Below are 19,684 nucleotides of genomic sequence, written 5' to 3'. Positions count from 1 at the left end.
GGGTGTTTGTACAAAACCAGCGTGTTTATTGCTCACTGCTCTTACAAAGGGGTGGGGAACAGCCCATCCATCACACCTGAGTGCTACAAACACACACACTGTGGCCTGGAAGCGCATGGGAATGGAGGCTGCTGCTCCCAGGGCAGCACTGTAAGTGGGAACGCTCCCCCAGCTGAATGGGGGTAGGGATAATGTATGCTTTATAAAAGGAAATCAGTAGTCATCTGCAATATTCAACACATCTAAAACTGGAGCCGTTTCTTTTCCATAGAATCACATCTAAAAACTGCACGTTCGTTGCCCTACACCACCACCCTGTAAATATTGCTAACATGCACGATGAAGTATAAAAAACTTATTAGAAGGCACCGTTTTCAGCATAGTTTTAGTTCACACGTACAGCTTTAAGTACAATTAAGGACATCCTGGGTTACTTTGTGATGTGAGTTCCCCCCTCTGGAACCCGCATTGGCAAACACAAAGCAGAGCCAAGAAATGGCAGAGCCTGACCCGAGTGGGACACAATAGGAACAGGGAACATCTTGGGATGGACAGAAGACCCCCATGGACAATGGTGATAGCCTAGCTGACATCTGGAGTTTATTAGTGTTGTAAATCTTAGTCTATGTTTATGGGAAACCACAGGAGTTCAAGTATTTTATTACTGCAAATGCAAACTCTCTATATATATATTTATATATGTATATACAGAAGATAAGGGGTTTTTTTGGCAATACTATGGGGGGATCTTTGCAGAGCAAGTTTGTACTCAGTGGCCAGCACAAAGTGAAAAAGCCAAGCACACCTTCCAGGGTCGTTCTCCCCACTTTAATAAGTCTGTGCAAGAGACTATTTGTCTCCAGCATCAGTTTCTACCCACAGCACAGCCGTGACACCAAGTGCTGAGCACTCCTTTTGGGAGCTGGTTTAGCAGTGGCACAGAAACCGATGGCAGCCTGACCTGGTTTAGCAGTGGCACAGAAACCGATGGCAGCCTGACCTGCTGCAATAAGCCTATGTAAGCATCCTGACTGACACTAGCAAAGGTTGAAGATCAGGTGGCAACACTGCATTAGGCAACAGGCTCCTGCTTAAAGTGCTCTGAGAAGCTCAGCTGGTCTCAGCAGATTCACATTATTTGCTTCTCAGTGTTCTGCAAGGATTTCTTCAGAGTCTTTAGGTCCGAATTAAAACCTAGAGCTAAAAACTCCATTTGTTTTAACCAGAAAATGGCCACGTCTTCTCGTACCTTTGTTTTCCTTACACCTTTATGGCATTAGTGGAAGTTAGTACAAGATTCTCACTTAGCAACTCACGATAACTAATTTAAGATCATTAAATTAATGTTCACGTAGCTTAGTGTCAGTCAGCATGAAATTAAGAATTTAAGTGCATTATTACACATCAATAAACATATGTACATGCATAAACATGTTTAGAATATATTCATCTTTCTCTGATAGAGTACACCGATACCTTGATTCCACTTGTGCCATTTACGTGTAAATGGGTAATGGGTTCCAGTCCATGCAAACTAAGTTTAAATTAACTAGCCAGATTTCCTTGGTTTGAACTTGGTATGGACTACTTTAACTCTTCACCATACGTTTAGAAAGACAACAAATAACTTCATTTTTAGGGCTCATTGCAGAAAAGGGGAAACTTAAAGCAAGTCCTGAGCGCTGTACTTAAAAGGGTTATTCAACTGCAGACTGCTGCACTTCCAGCTGTGCAGCCCTGCTGCAGTGTAACAGAGCCACAACACTCAGATCTAACAACAGGTTTGATGTTTTCTGTTCCTGTAGCTTTGGTAGAGGTATTTGTTTGAAGGTTTACATTCCTCGTTTCAACATCTCTTTTGCCTTCTCCATGGCAGCAGAAGGAAGGCTTTCCGGGATTACCATGGGCCACTCGATGCAAGAAGGGCAAATGCAATTTCAGCTTTGCTTCAGTGAACAGGTCAGCTCATGTGAAGGTCCCAAAGAAGTCAAAAGCTATTTGGGGGGCAAAGGTGCTGGTCGAGAAGGAAAGTAATGTCCCTGAGGTACAGATTTCTGCTGTGATGGAGGAGGTCCCTGAGGTACAGATTTCTGCTGGGGAGGAGGCGGCCTATGGTAAAGACAGACAAGTTGCCGTGAGTCCACATGACATCATCTAAAATGCACTGACACTACCCAAAATGCACACAGCAAAGCAGCCCTCTCTTCCTCTTGCTTTGCACTAGCACAGACCAAACCCACTGTCACAGATTCTCCCCTTCCACAACGCTCAGCTGCCACTCAGGCTCACTTCCAACACCCCATGGTCAAATTCTGCTGCCCTCAGGGCCCACTATAGCATAAAACAAATCCTAAGGACAAATGTGCTTTTATTCCAAGCCTTGAATCAAAGGAGAAACTCCTTTCACTAAAAGGTCAGTTCTGCTCATAATATTTGATGAAATATCCCAATACTTACAAAGATAAAGGCAACAACAAGCCATATACATCACAACAATTGGTTCCTTTACTTGCAGCAACTCATACCAACCTTGCAGGCAGCTTCTGTGGCTGCATGGCCTGGTACTGTGGAGATGGATAGTAGGACTGGTGGTACGCCTGCTGATGATGCTGGTTAATAGGGTAGGATGGCACAGGATAGGTATTTGGCTCCATGGCCTATGGATAAAACACAACAAGAACACACACGCAGATTTGCACTTAAGAGAATTAAATTTGTTTCATTATTGAGGTGATATTTGAGATCACCTGCAAACAGACCTGGAAATGACAGTTGTTATTTCCTTCTAAGCACATCAGTAGAAAGAATACTGAGGAGCTTTTGAACCCATTTAGGAAATATTGCTTCTATTTCCCTCTTAACAAAGAGTAAGCCTGATTCACAGGAGTGAAAAAATAGCTTTGAGGCCTCTATTAGTACAGTAACAACGTAAACTGTACTCATCAGTTACTTTAGAGACAAATAGAAACAGATAGATCAAGTAATTCCTACCATGGGTACACCTCTGGAAGGGTAAGGCAGGCCATGTGGAACACCTCTGTGAGGGAAATCTCTTGGCTCTGCTTCTGTTCTAGGAGGTGGTGAGTGAAGTGACCTGAAACCCAAGAGATGTTACCTAGGTGAGCACATAACCTTGACAGGACGAACAAGTAGGCTACGAATCCAAGTGCTTCTTACATGCAAGATGGATTTAGAACACCCCAGCAAATATCAAATGTCAGGAGGATGGTATTTGCCACATATCTAAGAAACAACATAATCCTTTTCCTGTTTAGGGCTATGACAGCTTTATTTTTGCCTCTGCACCCAAAAAACATAAAACCCATCACCAAAGACATGACAACAAACATAAAGGTAAAAATAAAGTTTTCTGCTCCCACTATAATAAATTGATCTATTTTTTTCTGCCATTGCCCAGAGCAATTGACATGCATCATTTGGTGCAGCTGTCTTTGCTTGACAGCTTGGGAATGGAATATATCTCCATACTTTGGCAATGGCTTATGTAAAGAAATGTCTAAGGACTACTTCAAAAGGGCAGAAGAGAAGGTGAAGAGGAGACCATACTTACGAATGACAACGTGACATTAACCTTCTGAACCATCGTTTCAGTCGGTCTCTCCTTGCAAATGCCAAAGCAGCAGCTATAAGGAGCGGTAGGACCAGGAAAAAAAATACCAGCAGCCCATTTCTCAATGAGTTGTCTTTGTCTGTTAGGGACAAAAGGATGGAGAGAAAGAAAGTATTGAGTATATTGAATATTGAATATCTTGTTGTAGCATCTATTAGGATTGGTTCTATCACAAGCTTCCATTCTCTGTGGCAGAAATATCTAAAGAATCTATTAAGACTGCAAGATGTTGGCACAATTATCTAGTCTGTTCATCCCACTATAGTGGGACTCTCCCATCTGTTACTGCATTAACACAGTTTCTAGCTTCCCTCGAAATCCACACCACCTCATGAAAAAGGGTCTTCAGGTTCATTCTGCCACCCTATTCCTCTAAGAGACGACATCGGTCCCTTCTTTATATATTCCACAAACTCATTGCTGAAGTCTTCTCCAACATAAAGGTTCCTCTTTCGTCTTCAAACTATCAGTGAGAAAAGTGTCACAGCCTTTCACTTTGTTCTCCCTGCATGAATTGTGCTGCCCCAGGCACCACTCTCCCCATGTAAACCCACACATGTATCTTCTGCGTGCACAGATACAGCATCTTGCTGTGTCAAACACTGGCCTAGAACCTATTTCTTGGGAGGGGAAAAAATTCCATGAAGCAAAGACAAGATTTCCTCCCCCACCCCATCTCTTCCCTCCACCAAAAAAAAGCAAACCAAAAGCCTGCATAATGATGCAGTGTCACAAACCTCTGTCTCTCCCCGTTTCTTTATGGTGTATCTGTCTTCTATACCGTAAGATGTTTGGGGCAGGGGCTACACTTGTATTTACTACCAAACGAAGCGTGCTGTCTGCACTCAAACAATAAACATTAATAAAATAGTGACTTGGGCTAGAGCAATGCATGTCGACATGTTGGCCAGCTGACAGTGCTGCAGGTGCACATGCAGATATCAGAACAGGGTAGTACCCATCTCTGCCACCACTGCTAGGAGTCCATCCTTACAGAGATGCCTGTTGACATCCATGAATTTGAACCTGTATCCTCAGCCAAATTTCATGTTTTGTTTGGATCTAAGATTAGAAAGGACTTCAATGATCAGCTTAGATACAAAGAAGCCCAGTATGATCTTGGTCCAAAGTGGCAAAAATTACCTGAAGAAAGTTAAAACAGGCCAGTTTCTCTAAAGATCTCCAGCATCCCAGAAGAAAGAAGTGCAACACCTCGAGCTCAAAACCCTGGCTAGGATTGCTAGCAGGTGAAACCTGGTGAAGAGCCAACCACCAGCACCTCAGCCACCAGAACTGAGCTGCTTCAAAGCAATAGGCACTCTGCTCTCAGCCCAGCACCGCTCCTAGCAATACAGACCCACGGCCCCAGAGCTGCCTTTGTATTACTTGCCATTATAGGGAGGTCCACTGTCAATACTCCCTCCATAGCCTTTAGTATTGCAGAAAGGAGGGGCCCAGCCTGGCTCACAGTGACAGTTCCGGTTGTTGTTGCACACCTACATGTAAACAACACACACAAAAGTTAAAAGAACACGAGAACAGAACAAAATGTGGCACTCATAACTTTTAACAAAGATGTCAGGGGAATATGTCATACAGAAATAGGTTTTGTTACATAAAAACTTAGAGATTCAGCGTTCATTCCAAGTGGGTTATCACTTACCCCATGTCCATGACACTGCTTTTCGACATCACAGTCATAGTTCAGAACAGAAGCACTCACACACTGGAAGTGCCTGCAGACCTAGGGGATTTAAGAGATGCATTTTAACCAAATGAGATGACTTTGTAACCAAAATAGCCCTTCTTCTACCTGCTCACTGTTCCCACACTGATGGTTCTGAAGCTGCTCTGCCCTCACTGACCCCAAAACAAGTCACATACCCCTCCATGTTAAACCTCAGCTCCACAGGAACACAGCTCTTCTACAAAAATCACTTTTGTCTTGTTAATTACCTTTCCGTTATCACATTTGGTGCCTTCATTCACCATTCCTGGATCAGGGACATCAGAGCCCAGTTGGAAATCTACACCCCAACAAGTGGTGCCATCACTGGGAGTCTGGATAATGGCAGGCTTAATTCCAAAGACAGGCATAGTTTCCACGTTTTCACATTGCAGCTTCCCACACATGGCATTCCTACAACATCAACATACAAATTCTGATGCTTTTTCCTGTATGTGAAGAGGTGATCAGTGATGGGAAACGTAGTACAAATTCTCCCTGCCATAGCCCCAAATTTAAGGCAAGGATACCCTGAGGCAACAGCTTCAAACTCAGTTACAGAAGAACTTGTCTGAACATTCAAACTCATTTCAAATATTACAGGCAAGAGTTGAGCCCAGACAACCTGAAACAAAACCCACAAATGCAGAAGTGTGGAGGCTTTGTGTCACACACTAACAGCATCAGAATTTAGAGTAAAACAGGTCTTTTCTAAGCTATCTCATAGTGGTTTCTGAATGATGTAAGCACTGCCACTAAGGTTAGACTAAAGCACAATGCCACTCTCCCACTGATTCTGCTACAAAACCCCAACTTAATACTATGGCATCCAAATCAAATTGTCAGTCACACCGTTAGGGACTTTCCAATGCATCAGGTTCAACTCACCAGCTGGAACATTTCTTGTAGTCATGGCCATGGTAACCACAGTTGCCAAATCTGTCACCCTTGGAATTCACTCGAACAAAACAAATGTTGGGGGCAGCTTTGGCTTCTGAAAACAACAGCAAAGGAACCAGGTTAAACAGAGACAAACATCTCACATCATCACATTTCCGTTCTCCAGCCCAATTATCCTGTCTAACAATTTTCCATGCAAAACAGATAGCTCATGAGCTTGATCAAAATGATAAAGAGTGAAAATGCCAGCACTACAAAGTTCCAAGTAAAAAAAAGAGTCACTTATCAAGTGGTACAATAGACTGGATGTTATTTCTACAATCCCTATAAGCCAGAAGCCCAACTGTAATGCTCAGTGCAAGAAAACTACTACTTGAATCACCAGCACAGTGTTAATTGTAACAAAAGACATGCACAGGCAAAGCCATAAATACCACTGCTCCAAATTCTTTGTGTTGTTACAGGAAAACAACTGCATATTTTAAATAACCTTAGTGTTTTCTTTTAACTACATCTGCTAGGAAAACAGTAACACTGTGCTCTTCCTCACTTGAGCCAAATATATCCTGGCACTGTGCATCGTAGTACTGGCAGACGCCGTTGTAGCAGTATGCTTCCTCATTGTGGCAGGGGTGGCCATTCTGAACAGTGAAGTCAGGTTGGCAGAACTGGGATGTGCCATTGCAGTACTCTGGAAGGTCACACTCATTGTTACTCTCGCGACACTCAGTTCCACCAGGAAGAATCTAAAGAGGCAGTTGAGGGAGAAACTGTATCAGAAAATACAAACCTCAAAGCAGAGAGCAGTGCTCCCAACCCACAGTGTGCCCTCAACAAGAAAGGCTTGGACCTGCTGCCCTCTGTGGGTGCTGGATGATGCTCCCCAGCACAGTAAGAGCTGCTGCTCCCACATATGCACTGACAAGGCCAACGCTTTCCTTTCCTAAACCAGTGAAGCGCACTCCCAAATAATAAGTTTCAGTCTTACCCGACAGTTCTTACAGCAGTCTCCATAAGCACATTCAGCAGAGGATCGGAGCCGACAGGTACCTGGTTCACAGCAAGGATCACTTTCACATTCCTGAAAGCAGAAGTTCTATGAAGGTCAGGAAATCACACCTGCAGCTACACGGAGATTGCTCTCCAGCGAGCATGCAAGGAGACTCAGGCAGCATTTGTAAAACATGGCGAACTGCAAACCTTTGGTGACCCACAGTCACATTCCTCCCCCATGTCCACCAGCTTGTTTCCACAGTAGGGGATGCTATAGGTTTCATCAGGCCTGGGAACATTAAGCAGGCAGCTTCCCCCTTTGTTGAGGGTCAACTTCTCAAAGTCTTCTGCACTGCAGCTGCTGAAGTTCCTTGATCCTCTGTAACAGAGAACACGAGAAGATTTCTACATCAAATCAATCCCTCAGGTTATAGAACAAGCACAATGTTTGCTATCCCACTACTAAGCACATACAAAAGGAAAACCTTCCTGTGTCCTCAGTTACTTACGATGCTCCAGAGCTCATAATGCAACTGCTTGCTCCGCAATGACAGACCCTTTCATCATCATGGTTCATCCCCAGGTTATGTCCCAGCTCATGAGCCATAATTGAAGCAAACATCTGGATACTGATTTTTCCAAACTGCACAAAAGCAAAACAGAGAAAAATAGTGGGCAGTCTATACTGAGAATTCTTTCTAAATGCCAATTTAAGTAACTGTTTACTTAAATGCCAAAAAGATGATTCTGTTACTCTGTTACATTAATGTACAGCAGGGGTGTTTAAAACTTCAGCAGGGAAATCCTGTCACCTCCTCACGAGTGCCACTCCAGGTGTGTTTTATATTAAAGATTCTGCTCTTCCAGGAAGGCACTTTTTCTTTCTTTAAATCTTGTTCATACTCACAGTATTATTAAAGATATCTCACCACATTAATGCCTCCTGCATGGCTCTTGGAGCACACTGTTCCAACATAGGCCATTCCAGCTGTTCCACCAAACCCCTTCTTCCTACGGTCATTAAGAGAAAAAGAATCATTCCAACCACACAGACACACAATGTCATGTATCAGAGCTCACACCCTGTTGTTTGTTTCTAGATAGCAAATGCAGAAACAGCTTTTGCTCCACTCAGATGCAATGCTCAGCACGAGGCTTAAACTCTTTTCATGTGAAAAAGCCCAACATTACAAGTCTGAGCAGTGTACAATCCTTACAAAGGATTATCTGATTACAAGCTGTCCACAATACAAAACATAACATTGTAGGAAGTGTGGGCCAAGAAAACTAATTATTTAGGAATGCATCTGTCTGAAAAGGTGTTGAATTCACAGACCAGAGATACCTTCTTATAATGCTTAAGTTGGTATGGAAGGTTTTTATGTAAAACACGGCAGATTGCACTGGATTCTGTGCTGAAAGTGAGCAGCCATTCCTGACACTGAGGCAAGGCTAAGCAGACAGGAATAGAATAAGCTTCTTAAAATCAAAGGGAAGGAACCTCAACTCACAGAACAAACTGGGCACTGTCGTGCCTCCGGCGCAAAACAAGGTTCTTCTCTCGCCACTGCACAAAGTTTGCCAGCACATCACCAGCACCTCCATCTGTGCTAATGATGTTCTCATACTTCCAAATCTCGAGGCCAACCAGCACGACGTGGATGTTCAACATTATGTACATCTGGGGAATTAAAAATAAGGAGAAATATTTCTGAAGAGCTTCAAAGAAGGACAAGTGGTTTTGTGTTATGCATCTTACTGTGAAAACCTACTAATTTATTAAACAATTCAAATCATCAGGATGCATTTTCCCAGTGATTTTGATTAGCAAAAGGATCAGTGATTGAAAAGTCACACTGAGAATTAAATGGGAGTGATGGTGTATTTATAACTTACACTGTCAAGGTAGTTTGCTAATTGCACCATATGTTCCCTTACTTCTGTTTCACTTTTCCCAAAGTCTTCAAACTGCAAGACAAAGAAACTCAGTCATGAAAAGCAGATAAAGACAAGGCTTAGCAAAATGAATCAAGAATTTGCAGACTTGTAACTGAAGTCATTCTTGCCAGGCTCTGAATGTTCTGCTTAGAATACATGAGGTTGAATCCCTGCCTGGAAGACACTCATCAGGAAAACAGCATCTTCATTGCTATTACTCAGCTGCTCAATAATCCAAAAGAAAACACGAGAGGAAGCTTTTGCCATATGTTTTCCATCCATTACTAAACTCTTTGCTGATAGAACCTCTTCACGTCTGACAGCTTTTTGTTTTCCAGAGGCGTACCATATAGGACATGTTTGTTCAGTTACAGGCTAGTGTAATACATTTGCATAATCTTGGCTAAAGCGTGGCTGTCTTTCAACAATCCATTTGGAAGTAACGGAGACTGGCAGCTTTTCAACTCATCTCCTGGGGAGAAGGAAGAGAAAGCAACCCACAATCCAAGCCATACCTTTTCTTTATCCACAACTATGAATAGCTCCACATATCTTGTTTGATGTAGGATGGCTCTTTTATTCTGTGGAAAGAAGTTTTAGGCAATTTCATGTTTATTAATTCAGGTGTAAACAGCAACAAAAAAAATATACTGTCATATTTCACTTGATACAACAAGTGGCTTAAGGGACACACCCAAAGCATACTGCCAAGATCTAAACAAGCCAAAACCAAGAAGAGTAGTGCAAAGCAATGACAATTTCCCTATGAGCATTTTATTCTAAAACTGAGCTATACAAGGACTTCCAGTGTCAACCAAACACCAGCCGCCCTTCAGTTTGTTTTTGAATGTTTCTATAGTCCTGCTTTTCCTGTGACATTAAAGGCCAGCCTTTAAACAACAATGGAGATCTTCACATCAATCTGTTCTTCTGATTATTAGGAGAATGGAATAAACAACACAATATGCTGCTGGCTTCTGATGTCATACTTTGGTAACGAGCTTCTCCAATGAAGCTCCAATGTTCCTGCCCTTAAAAGCCCTCAAATGCTCTGCCAGTGAGAAATCTCATTGGCCACTGACCTCTCACTGCTGTGTGCAGAAGCAGAAATTGCAACCACGTTGTTGAGGCAACAGAGCTTTCCAGCAGCACAGAAAACCCAGTGGATCAGAAACCTTTAGGTATGTGTTAAGCCCCTAAGAAATCTGATAAGCTGCTGCCATATTCTTAGCTGAACATTCATGAAATCCATTATAGGGGACTGGAGAACACAGTGGTGCACTTACTCGTAGCAGCTGAGTCATACTAGGATGGTGATTTTCTCCTGTATGTTCCCCCTCTTCATAGCCTTCGGTGGTTACTCCACACATTGAGGGCTCTTTCTTCACATTATCCAATGAATACAGGATGTGCTCAGAGCCAGAGGATGAATCCATGGGCTCAATCCCATAGGTGACATTCCCTATTGTCACCAAACCCCTAAGACACGTTAGTGTGCAGAGAATTCTTGCATTAGACACAGGATAGTTATGCAGGTTTTTACAGTAAAACAAAACAGCAGTAAATCTTTGATAACTAAAGACACTGCAGTAAAACCACACAAAAGCATAAGCTATCACAGTTGGTCCCTGTCAGTGATTCCCATCTGGTTGAACAGTAGTTAAAAACAGAGCCAGAATTTTGTTTCACGTTCAGTGAGCTGTGAGACCCACGTGACAGCTACAACAAAGGGTAAGTTTGCTACCTGAGCCCCGAGCAAGTGCTGACAGCAACAACAGAGTCCGGGATCCCCTCCACATATCCCTGGTAATGGCAGTGATCCTACATAGGAAAACAAAGGCACATTACACACATGTTCCATACATATCTGTACATCCAGTGATCTCTGATCACATAACTGCTGTCTGCCACTGACCAGCAGTAGTTGCAACTCAAGTGCATATGTTTGTAGTTAAAGACACCAGACATCCTGTATCTGTCTGCAGCTTTTAACCTTCCCATGGCTCTAGCAAAATGTAACAGCATTTCCTCCTCTAGCACGCATCTAAGCTTCTTCACTAACAGGACTTCTACACGAGAAGTTAACCAAGAGGTCAGGCATACAGGGAGAGAGGGATTCAGTCTGAATCCTGGTCTGTATAACATCTACTCCTCACAACTTGATAGGACCGATTAGATTTGAACTAGAAATCCCCCTCACTGACTCATTCTACCTGAAGCTGGACTCAGAGCTGACCCTGCTGTAACACTGACAAGCAGGGCTCAGAAGCATTATCTAGCAACTGGATTTCTTAGCCTGACATTAAGCTATCCTGCTCTGAACTGCTGCCCTTCACCCCACCTCAAATATTCTCAGGCCAGCCCCTCCCTGCAGACTTGAGCCAAATTATCATTCAGACTTCAATAAAAACCATTGGGAGAGCATCTGGCTTGTCTGCAGCCTCCTGCTAACAAGGAGAAGGCCAACATCTGCTGTCCTCACCACAGCACTGTGCTGCCTGAACATCTCAGTCGCACAATAGGTCCCTCATCAGCCCTGAAAGGCACAATACTTCAATTCTGTCCTCTGCATTAGACACTCTGAGAACTAAACGAGATCATAATACACAGAAAAGGCATTCAATATTCTCTTGCAGCTGTGTTTTTAAGTGTTACCATAGGGGTCAGGTAAATTACATTGCCTGTGCTTTTGGCAGTTAATGCTAGGGCATATAATAACCCTTCAAGGTCACTGAGACTTCTGTGATCTTGTGCAGAAAAGGCTTTTTCTCTCTTATTTATTTTATTTTTTCAACAGGGAGGAAATAGTCGGCTCAGGTGCTCTGTTTTCAAACACAAGATCTTACAAATCATGTGACTAATGCTCCCCTTTCAAAGGCACAATGTTGATTTGTAAGAGCAGTGAAGCCATTAGAAATATTCTCATGCTTTTTGCAGCTCACAAGCTGCTATTAATTCTTACCCTACAGAAGCAATCACATTTTCAAAGGCAGCAAGCAGTCTGCTTGCACAGAAAAAGAGAGCTGCAAACATATTCAGTGGATTAACTGCAATGCTATGCAAGTAGGAAAGAAATCCTACCTGGACATCTGGGTATTCAGATTGCAACTTCCCCTCCTTATTATAGGTATAAACTGTAAAATCTTTGGGTAGCAAATCTCTGCAAGGTAAAGGACAGAGAAGAATAAATACCAGAGGAATCCCAGGAACTGACCATGATGCTATAGCAGGACAGTAGGACGATCCTAACCAAGACTCTCCTTAATGTATAAATCACAATTAAATGATGAAACCTTCAAATGAAAACACTCAAAAACTAACAGAGAAATTGTGGATTCCTGCAGCAAAATCCCAGATATGAGGATGGTGGAACTGTATTACAAGGGAAATAGCCTGATAGATGTTTACTTGCTGTTACTGCAAGTATCCCATTAAAAATTAAAAGCAAGATGGACAACGTATTCTCTGTAAGTTATAGATATTATGACCTGGGAGATAAAATCAGCTTCCTCGTTTGTCTTGTGCTACTGAGACTGAGATAAAAATGAAACAAACAAAACCCAGAGGAAAGCAAAAATATTTACTTGAAATATAGCTCAGTTTGTTTATTTTTAGATGTGGAAGGGAAGAATCGTTTCAACGATTCCCCAGGTCCCCTTTGAGCAAACTACTGCTTCCTTCTCTGAGAAGGATCACAGGGTTCAGTTCAACATTTCTGGTCAATAGCCAAGACTGTGTGACTGGATTCACTTTCACTGAGTTTCTCTGCAGATTTCTCACACTTAGGTTGTGACAGCCCTTCTCATAAAGAACCTCAGCCTCAAAACTAGCATGCTACCTGCCAGCTTCTTACTTAGACACGACAGATGGAGTTTAAAAATCAAGAAATTCATCACTTACTTGTTCTTTTTCAGATGGATCGTGTGTTCTTTTCCTTCTATCTTAATAGAATATGACACCTCGTCCTGAATGGGAAGATAAAAGACTGTTAAAGGTCCCTTCCAGCACAAAGCAAGCTAGGATTCTGCACATCACTTCCACACATGGAAGCTGCCTGACTTGAGTAGACTGACTTTCCCTGTTAGATCTTGGTGGTTTCACTTCAGCAGAACTAAGCATGTGTGTGTGAGCCTGAAGCCTATTTTATAACTGTCCCTACCTCCAGAATCTGGCATTTCTTGAGTAGTTGGGGAATAGTCCCATAAATGAAGCTATTTCAAAATAGTTTTGTGGTTTTCACATTCCTTGTTTATAAGACTTCCACAGATAAACTGTGAGTTACAGCTGGAAAGGACAATACTGTTTTATTACTAAATACAATGAGCTGGCTCCACATAACATGGAAGGATACCAGTTGCTAAGTGGGTAAGCTGAATTACCTGAGCTCTACATGAAATATCATGGCAAGAGCACTACTAATGCTACTAACGACTGCAATACACATTAAGATTTTTTTTAATATTAAATTCTGCCAAGATTTGTGACTAAAACAGTTGGCCTAATCCAAATACCTTGAGGTGTGCAGCCCTTGGTTTTGTGATTACAGCAAAACAACACAGGCTGGAAAGTACCTCTGAGGCATCCAACCACTGCTCAAAGCAGGACCAGGCAGCTCAGGGCTTCTTCCAGTCACTTCCTCAGCATCTCCCAGGTTAATAATTTCACTTGTGCTTAACACTAAATTAAGTACTTAACAGCTCTAATACCTGCCTTTTATACTCAGATGAAAGATCCTTTGTTGCAACTTGTAACCTCTGCAGCAAGGAAGTATCTCCCAGAACCTAGCTGGAAGAGGATGCTAGGTGGGGTGTCTTTTGTAAGGAGGGATACTTATTTGCTGCAAGATGACTTGGGTGATTTGTTTGATTGTGAGAACTTAAGGTTGATTTTTAATAGACTTAGTTAGGAAGAAGACACTGAACTGAAGGCATTTGTAACCCAGTACCTGTGTTGAGGAGACATTGGAGGTCTCTCGCCGCTCTCTTCCTAACTTCTGTGGGATTATAACTTCATAGGAAGACAATTGAGAAATCTCCTGGAAACCTAGAAGGCAAAAGAGAATTGTGACCACCAATTTAGTCTGGCCAAAGAAACAAACAACCAGAAGAATGAGGCGGAGGGGAGAAAATGCCATGGGCAAGTCCCATCTCATATTCCATCTCCTTTCATTAGCAGAAATCAGAGCACCTAAAGCAGGTCAGCACAGATAACTTGCTCAAGGGCACACAGAAGGACGGGTCCAAATCCAGGACTCTGAGCTGCAGAACACCAGCCCTGCCTGCAGCCTCCCCTGTCTCCCCTGGGGCTCCAGCAGTGCTCAGCTCCCAGCCAGCCCCACAGAGCTCTGTGCTGCACCCTCAGCTCTGCACATCTCGCCAAGCTGCTGACAGAGCCAGCGCTCCTTGTGTTCTTAGAGAGCACTTACAGACCTCATAAAAAGCACCGAGGCAGAACAAATGCAAGCAAGCAGCCTTTTGCAGATTCCTTCATAAATTATTTGCATGTGCAACAGACAGATCACTTGACTCAACAACAACAACAACAAAAGAGACACCACTTTCTGCAAGTTCTGCACAGGCATGTAAACAATAACAAATTGCACACGCTAATCACTTTCCCCATCAACATGCTGCTGCCTGGAGCTGCTCCCTGGGCCGCCCGGCACAGGATTAGCAGCAGCACTTCTCCTAGCTCATAGCAATGGAATCAGTGAGCTCATCAGGAGAGCTCGAGCTGCTGGGCCCAGGGGCAGGGAATAGCTGTGCTCCTTGGCACCGTCATGTGCCTGTCGTGGTTTTATTTTTGTGGAAGCAGAAGCAGGCAGATCGCTCAGAGAATGCAGAGGTATTGCAGTACAACCATCTGTAACACAGCAATCCTGTCACACAGGTGTAGGCTGGATTTCTTCTCAAGAAATGAAAACCATGGGACACATACTGCAGTAAAATTCTCATTAATTATTGTGGTTGCTGGAAGGGAAAGAAGCACACAAAATAATCAGAGAAACTTCCTGAAAATAGCCCTTACGTTCAGGGGCCACAGAAAGTACAGTGTCAGAACCTCCTTGGCCTAAGCACAACACAGGGAAGGGCCACTTCCTTCCCAGATGACCCATCACACCATGTGTTCTAGTATGGCACTGCTCTCCATTTCCAGGCACACATCTCAGCTCACGTCCTGCCCCAGACCATTGCACAGCGCTGCTCTGCAGTGCTCCAGCCCCACTGCATTTATCACAGGGTCAAAACCACTGGCCCCAGTCCCCTCTCACCGTCACCATCCCCCCCCCCCAGCAGCTGGGAGAGTGAATCATCCAGCAAAGCAGTGGGAGGGATTTCTGGGAACAGCAGCTCTCAGAGGCACAGCAGGATGGGCAAATCACTTCCAGCTCTCAGAGCATCCTGACACCTCTCCTCCAGCTTTCTGTCCTCCCCCACTTCACCACCACCACGCTACAGACCTTAACATGGGTACAATGCCTTCCTTGTGCAATAAACTCACCAGCAATGCCCGCAGGAAGATGCCACCCTCCAGGATGGATGGACGGACGCTGCCCATGAGAATCCATCCACACCTTTGTGTACAAAGACAACTCACTTCATAGCAATTTGTTCTCAATGCAGAAGTAACAGCAAAAAACAAACCCAGATATTCAGCTGGTTCGTATGTTTGAAGATTTCACATTGTGTTCTCCCAATATAAGCTTTTCTTTTTAAGTTTTTACCCCTTTGCCTGTTGAAAAATCTTACTGTAGTGTAATGAGCACGGCTCCTGTGCACGGTAGTTTGCAATAACCTTCATGCACTGCTCTTTGTGCCATATACCTGGGAGCCCATTGCTTATCATCTCATCCTATTTCCAAGAAGGAAGAAGTAACTATACCACTGTATTTATCTTGTCTCATTAAAGACTGCCTTAATTACCAGGCAACTGGGAAGAAATGAATCACCTTCCCTCCCCGCCCCAGACCTGCAGTGAGAACTTTGTGAGTGGGAGAAGGAAAACCCTCCAAACAAGCCATGTTAGGGTACTTCAGACACTGAGGTCAGACATCATGTCCTTACCCTGACAGGTAAGATCTGTATTCAGAGGTCAGGCAGCATCCCCACCTTCACAGACCATGACATGCCTGCTGGCTCACTTACAGCAATACAGCCACAGTCGCCTACACCAACACTTCACCCCATTCATCACCTTTCTATTAGTGTAACTCCTTCCCAGGCCTGTTACAGGGAGATCAGATAGACACCCCTCATCAGTAGGAAAAATAAACAAACAGAAGTTTCATCTGCCAGCTTTGGTACCACAGAACAGTCCCACTGCACAAACCCAAACTCCAGCACGCAGCTGCTCCAGTGCAGGCTGCAGGGAGCCTGCATGCACCCAGCTCACACCCACCTGCTGCTCTGAGGAAGAGCAGGAGGAAGGCTGAAGCTGTTTTAAAGGTTTGGTCAGACTTCCTAAGCTTCATGAAAGACGACTTTGTGTATTTATTTACCTCCACATGTTTATTTTTTTCCCACACCGAGGAGCAAGGCTGATTCACTGGCAGCTTAAGCTACTACTCTAAGGCTCATTTCCTCTCCTGCCCATACACTCCTGCACCCCATTCATAATGTGCAGACAATTACTTCCACCTCAGAAAGGCATTTTGCAGCTGTCCTTCCAAAGCTGCACCTTACTGCTGGACATTACCTGGACCATCAATCCTATCTGACTGCAAATTCAATAAGCATTCTCTGTATCCCATTATCAGGAACCACAAAGGACTTTGCCAGGCAGTTTCAGGAGAGACCTGTGTGATCAGGAACACAGATGTCCTTGCAGAATGACATTCAGTCATCGATCACTTGTGTGGTGCACTCCAGCCCATTATGTGCTGGGGAAGGCAGGTCTCCTTGTGTTCAGAAGGTAGGAAAAGATGACCAGATGTGACGGCAGGAGAAGCACATTCACCCACTTGATGAAATATTTGCTTAGCATTAAGCCAGACAAGAATAATTAACGTAACTTCTCCTCACATTTTACTGGGGGTGCTGGAAGTTAAAGAGGATATCGAGCACTTCTGTGGTAATATTTGCTGGAATGCTCTCATGTCCCTCATACTGATGCTGTAAGTGCTTCCTGTCTAGACTCCTACTACTCCTTCTGCCCTCTCCACAGCCAAACTGATCAGTCTGCAGGACAGCAGCTACTCTTGGTCTGCCAGAAGAACCACTGCTCTTGTTTCCTGGTATCACCACTAACACCCTCTGTCACAGCACTTCACTTTGCAGAGGAACAGAGCAAAGCCACACCACGGTGCCAGATGTCAGAACCCACCCAGACACCCTTTTTCTCAGGCTGGGGGCCCAGCAGATCCCTGCCCTCCCACCCATGCTGCTCCCAGGGCCCACTCACTTCCTCCAGATCTCCATCTCTCCCTCTGGATGTCAGCTCCCTTCACAGAAGTTCATGGGAATGCATCTTCTCAGAAATGTTTGGTCTCCAAAGGAAACCACACAGCACACATTCAATCACAGAACTCAGTAGAGTTGAGCTAATAAACTTCCTTCTTTTTACTTTATCTTAAGCAATGAGAACGTTCAAGACAGGCAATAACTACAAAGCTATGCTTCAGGCTTCCTTCTGCCAAAAACAAGAAGCAAAGCCGCTGTCTATGGCAATGCTGCTTTGGTTCTCTATGAATTTACAGAGCCGAAGGCTGAGGTCTTCCACAGACACAAAGAGGAGGGGAAAAGCTGCATGACACGCAACCCCTTACAGCTACCTGTCACTCTACCAATTACATTAATTCAGGAATTTTCAATTAGCAGTTTCCGGCAACACCCCATTAGTGCCTCATATCTCACCTCATTGGGGAGCACCCACAGCACTCACATCCCAACCCAAGAAGCTGGAGGTGTCCGGATGCGCTGAAGCAGGTGACTTGTTTCTCCCCTCCCATCCGAGGTCAGACGTGAGACAAAGGTCTATTATCCTTTGTCACAGACTGAAGATGAGTGGCTGGTATAGAGCTGTCGGAGCAGCACTGCCTACACACCACCAGTAACACTGCTGACCCACGGCTCCTCCTGTCCCAGCAGGGATGGAAGCACCAACCCAACAGCAGCCCATGGTACACGCAGGCACCCATGGGTGCAGCACCTGGGGCTGCAGGGCCAGCCAATAGCCACCTTCCAAGCCAGTTCAAAGCAGCGTGCAGGGTGCCAAGTGAGCACAGCTGAGCCACTCAGAGCATTATTTCTCAGCATGAAGCATCACTATTAGCTTCAGACAAGCTTCCTCCATTATGAAGTCCTGACAATAAAACTGTGCATTCATGACCAGCACGAGTTTAATATGCTGCAGGTATTCTTTCCATAGAAAGAGCACAACAGATATTTCAGCCTATCATCTATATGGACCATCAGGATCAGCATCCTTGAAGCCCACAGCAGAGCACCATCTGAATTCACTACAAGTCCATAAACAGAGCACAGTGTCAACTCACTAAAAGCCTATAAACAGAGCACGGTGTCAACACATTGCACCGTGTTGCACTTGAGATCCAGCACAGGGAGCAGCTGCCTGGAGGGACCTGATGCCCTCAACTGCACCTGTGCATGAAGAGCAGGGGCAGCCCAGCTCCCCATCACTCTAAATGCAGTGCAGACACCACAGCTGTACCATGCAGGACAGCACAAGCATCCTTCCAGCTGGGCACCAGTGCTGTTGTACCCCCTGCTCACCCAGTGCTTCTGGGAGAACTGTGACCATGCTGCCCATCCAGGTCCAGGATTCCTCACGGTCCAGCATTCACCTGCACAGTGGGAGCATAAACGTGCATCCCTCCCAAGCGGCACAAAGTGACGGCAGGCAGCCGTGCACACCCCACCAGCTCAGCCCCCTACTCCAGGCTTCCCACCACAAAGGCCCCGCCGTCCCTCGGGCCGCACCGCACGGCCCAATAACGACAGGACCCGCAGCGCTGTCACCTCCCGGCCATACCGGGGCCGGGCACGGAGAAAAGCGGGGTCAGCGCATCGCCCCGGCCCGCAGAGGCCGCCCCCGGCCCGCTCCGCTCCGCTCCACCCCAGGGCCGCGTCCCGCACTCACCCGCGGGGCCCGGCAGCGCGGGCACGGCTAAAAACAGCAGCAGGAGGAGAAGGCAGAGGCAGCTCCGCGCTGCCAACGCCATCGTGCCCCACGTCGGCCCCGCGCTGCCCGTTCGGCTCTCGGAGCGGGCAGAGCGCCGGGCTTATGCAGCCGGGCCGGGGCCTGCGCCGCACCGCCCCCGGGCGGGGCCGCTCCGCCCGCCGGCAGCACCACGGACAAGGGGCGGCCGCCGGGGGCACCGCCCGCTGCTCGGGATGCGGTTGGATCCCAATGAAACCCCCGGGTGAGGGTTTAGAGGCGGCCGGAGCAATGTGTGCGTGGAAGGAGCGGCCCAAAGGCTGCAGGACATCGGGGCAGGGGGATGTGAGAGGTGGGGGAGCTTTACAAAAGCACAACCC

At 45.3% G+C, this 19,684-nt stretch overlaps 1 protein-coding gene and 1 long non-coding RNA gene across 2 annotated transcripts; one reads left to right on the top strand and one right to left on the bottom strand.

Annotated features, from left to right (window-relative positions):
* Positions 1–3: 3 nt before the first annotated feature.
* Positions 4–19,471, bottom strand: ADAM9 (ADAM metallopeptidase domain 9). The gene is made up of 22 exons (XM_015883147.2): positions 19,287–19,471; positions 14,134–14,231; positions 13,089–13,153; positions 12,270–12,348; positions 10,933–11,009; positions 10,475–10,667; positions 9,704–9,769; positions 9,147–9,218; positions 8,762–8,931; positions 8,180–8,261; positions 7,760–7,893; positions 7,458–7,629; positions 7,246–7,338; positions 6,808–7,003; positions 6,246–6,351; positions 5,588–5,771; positions 5,295–5,375; positions 5,022–5,127; positions 3,572–3,710; positions 2,992–3,094; positions 2,530–2,657; positions 4–2,109 (listed from the first exon to the last, which is right to left on the bottom strand). Exons 1-22 carry the CDS (start codon positions 19,366–19,368, stop codon positions 1,995–1,997), a joined length of 2,541 nt encoding a protein of 846 aa, XP_015738633.1. The 5' UTR covers positions 19,369–19,471; the 3' UTR covers positions 4–1,994.
* LOC107323765 lies at positions 1,877–3,572 on the top strand. The gene is made up of 3 exons (XR_004309498.1): positions 1,877–1,959; positions 3,075–3,119; positions 3,276–3,572. It is a non-coding gene; the product is annotated as an uncharacterized LOC107323765 (long non-coding RNA).
* Positions 19,472–19,684: the final 213 nt, after the last annotated feature.

This window comes from Coturnix japonica, chromosome 22 (assembly GCF_001577835.2).
Source record: "Coturnix japonica isolate 7356 chromosome 22, Coturnix japonica 2.1, whole genome shotgun sequence".
NCBI lineage: Eukaryota > Metazoa > Chordata > Aves > Galliformes > Phasianidae > Coturnix > Coturnix japonica.
Note: the sequence above shows the minus strand (reverse complement) of the source record. Positions and strands in the feature narration are given on the sequence as shown.

Coding starts and splice junctions, on each gene's coding strand:
- ADAM9 (XM_015883147.2), bottom strand. CDS start 19,368: ATGGCGTTGGCAGCGCGGAGCTGCCTCTGCCTTCTCCTCCTGCTGCTG. Junction 8,932..9,146: donor TAGCAAACTACCTTGACAGT/GTAAGTTATAAA, acceptor TTAATTCCCCAG/ATGTACATAATGTTGAACAT. Junction 2,110..2,529: donor CCACAGAAGCTGCCTGCAAG/GTTGGTATGAGT, acceptor TCTTTACCATAG/GCCGCCTCCTCCCCAGCAGA.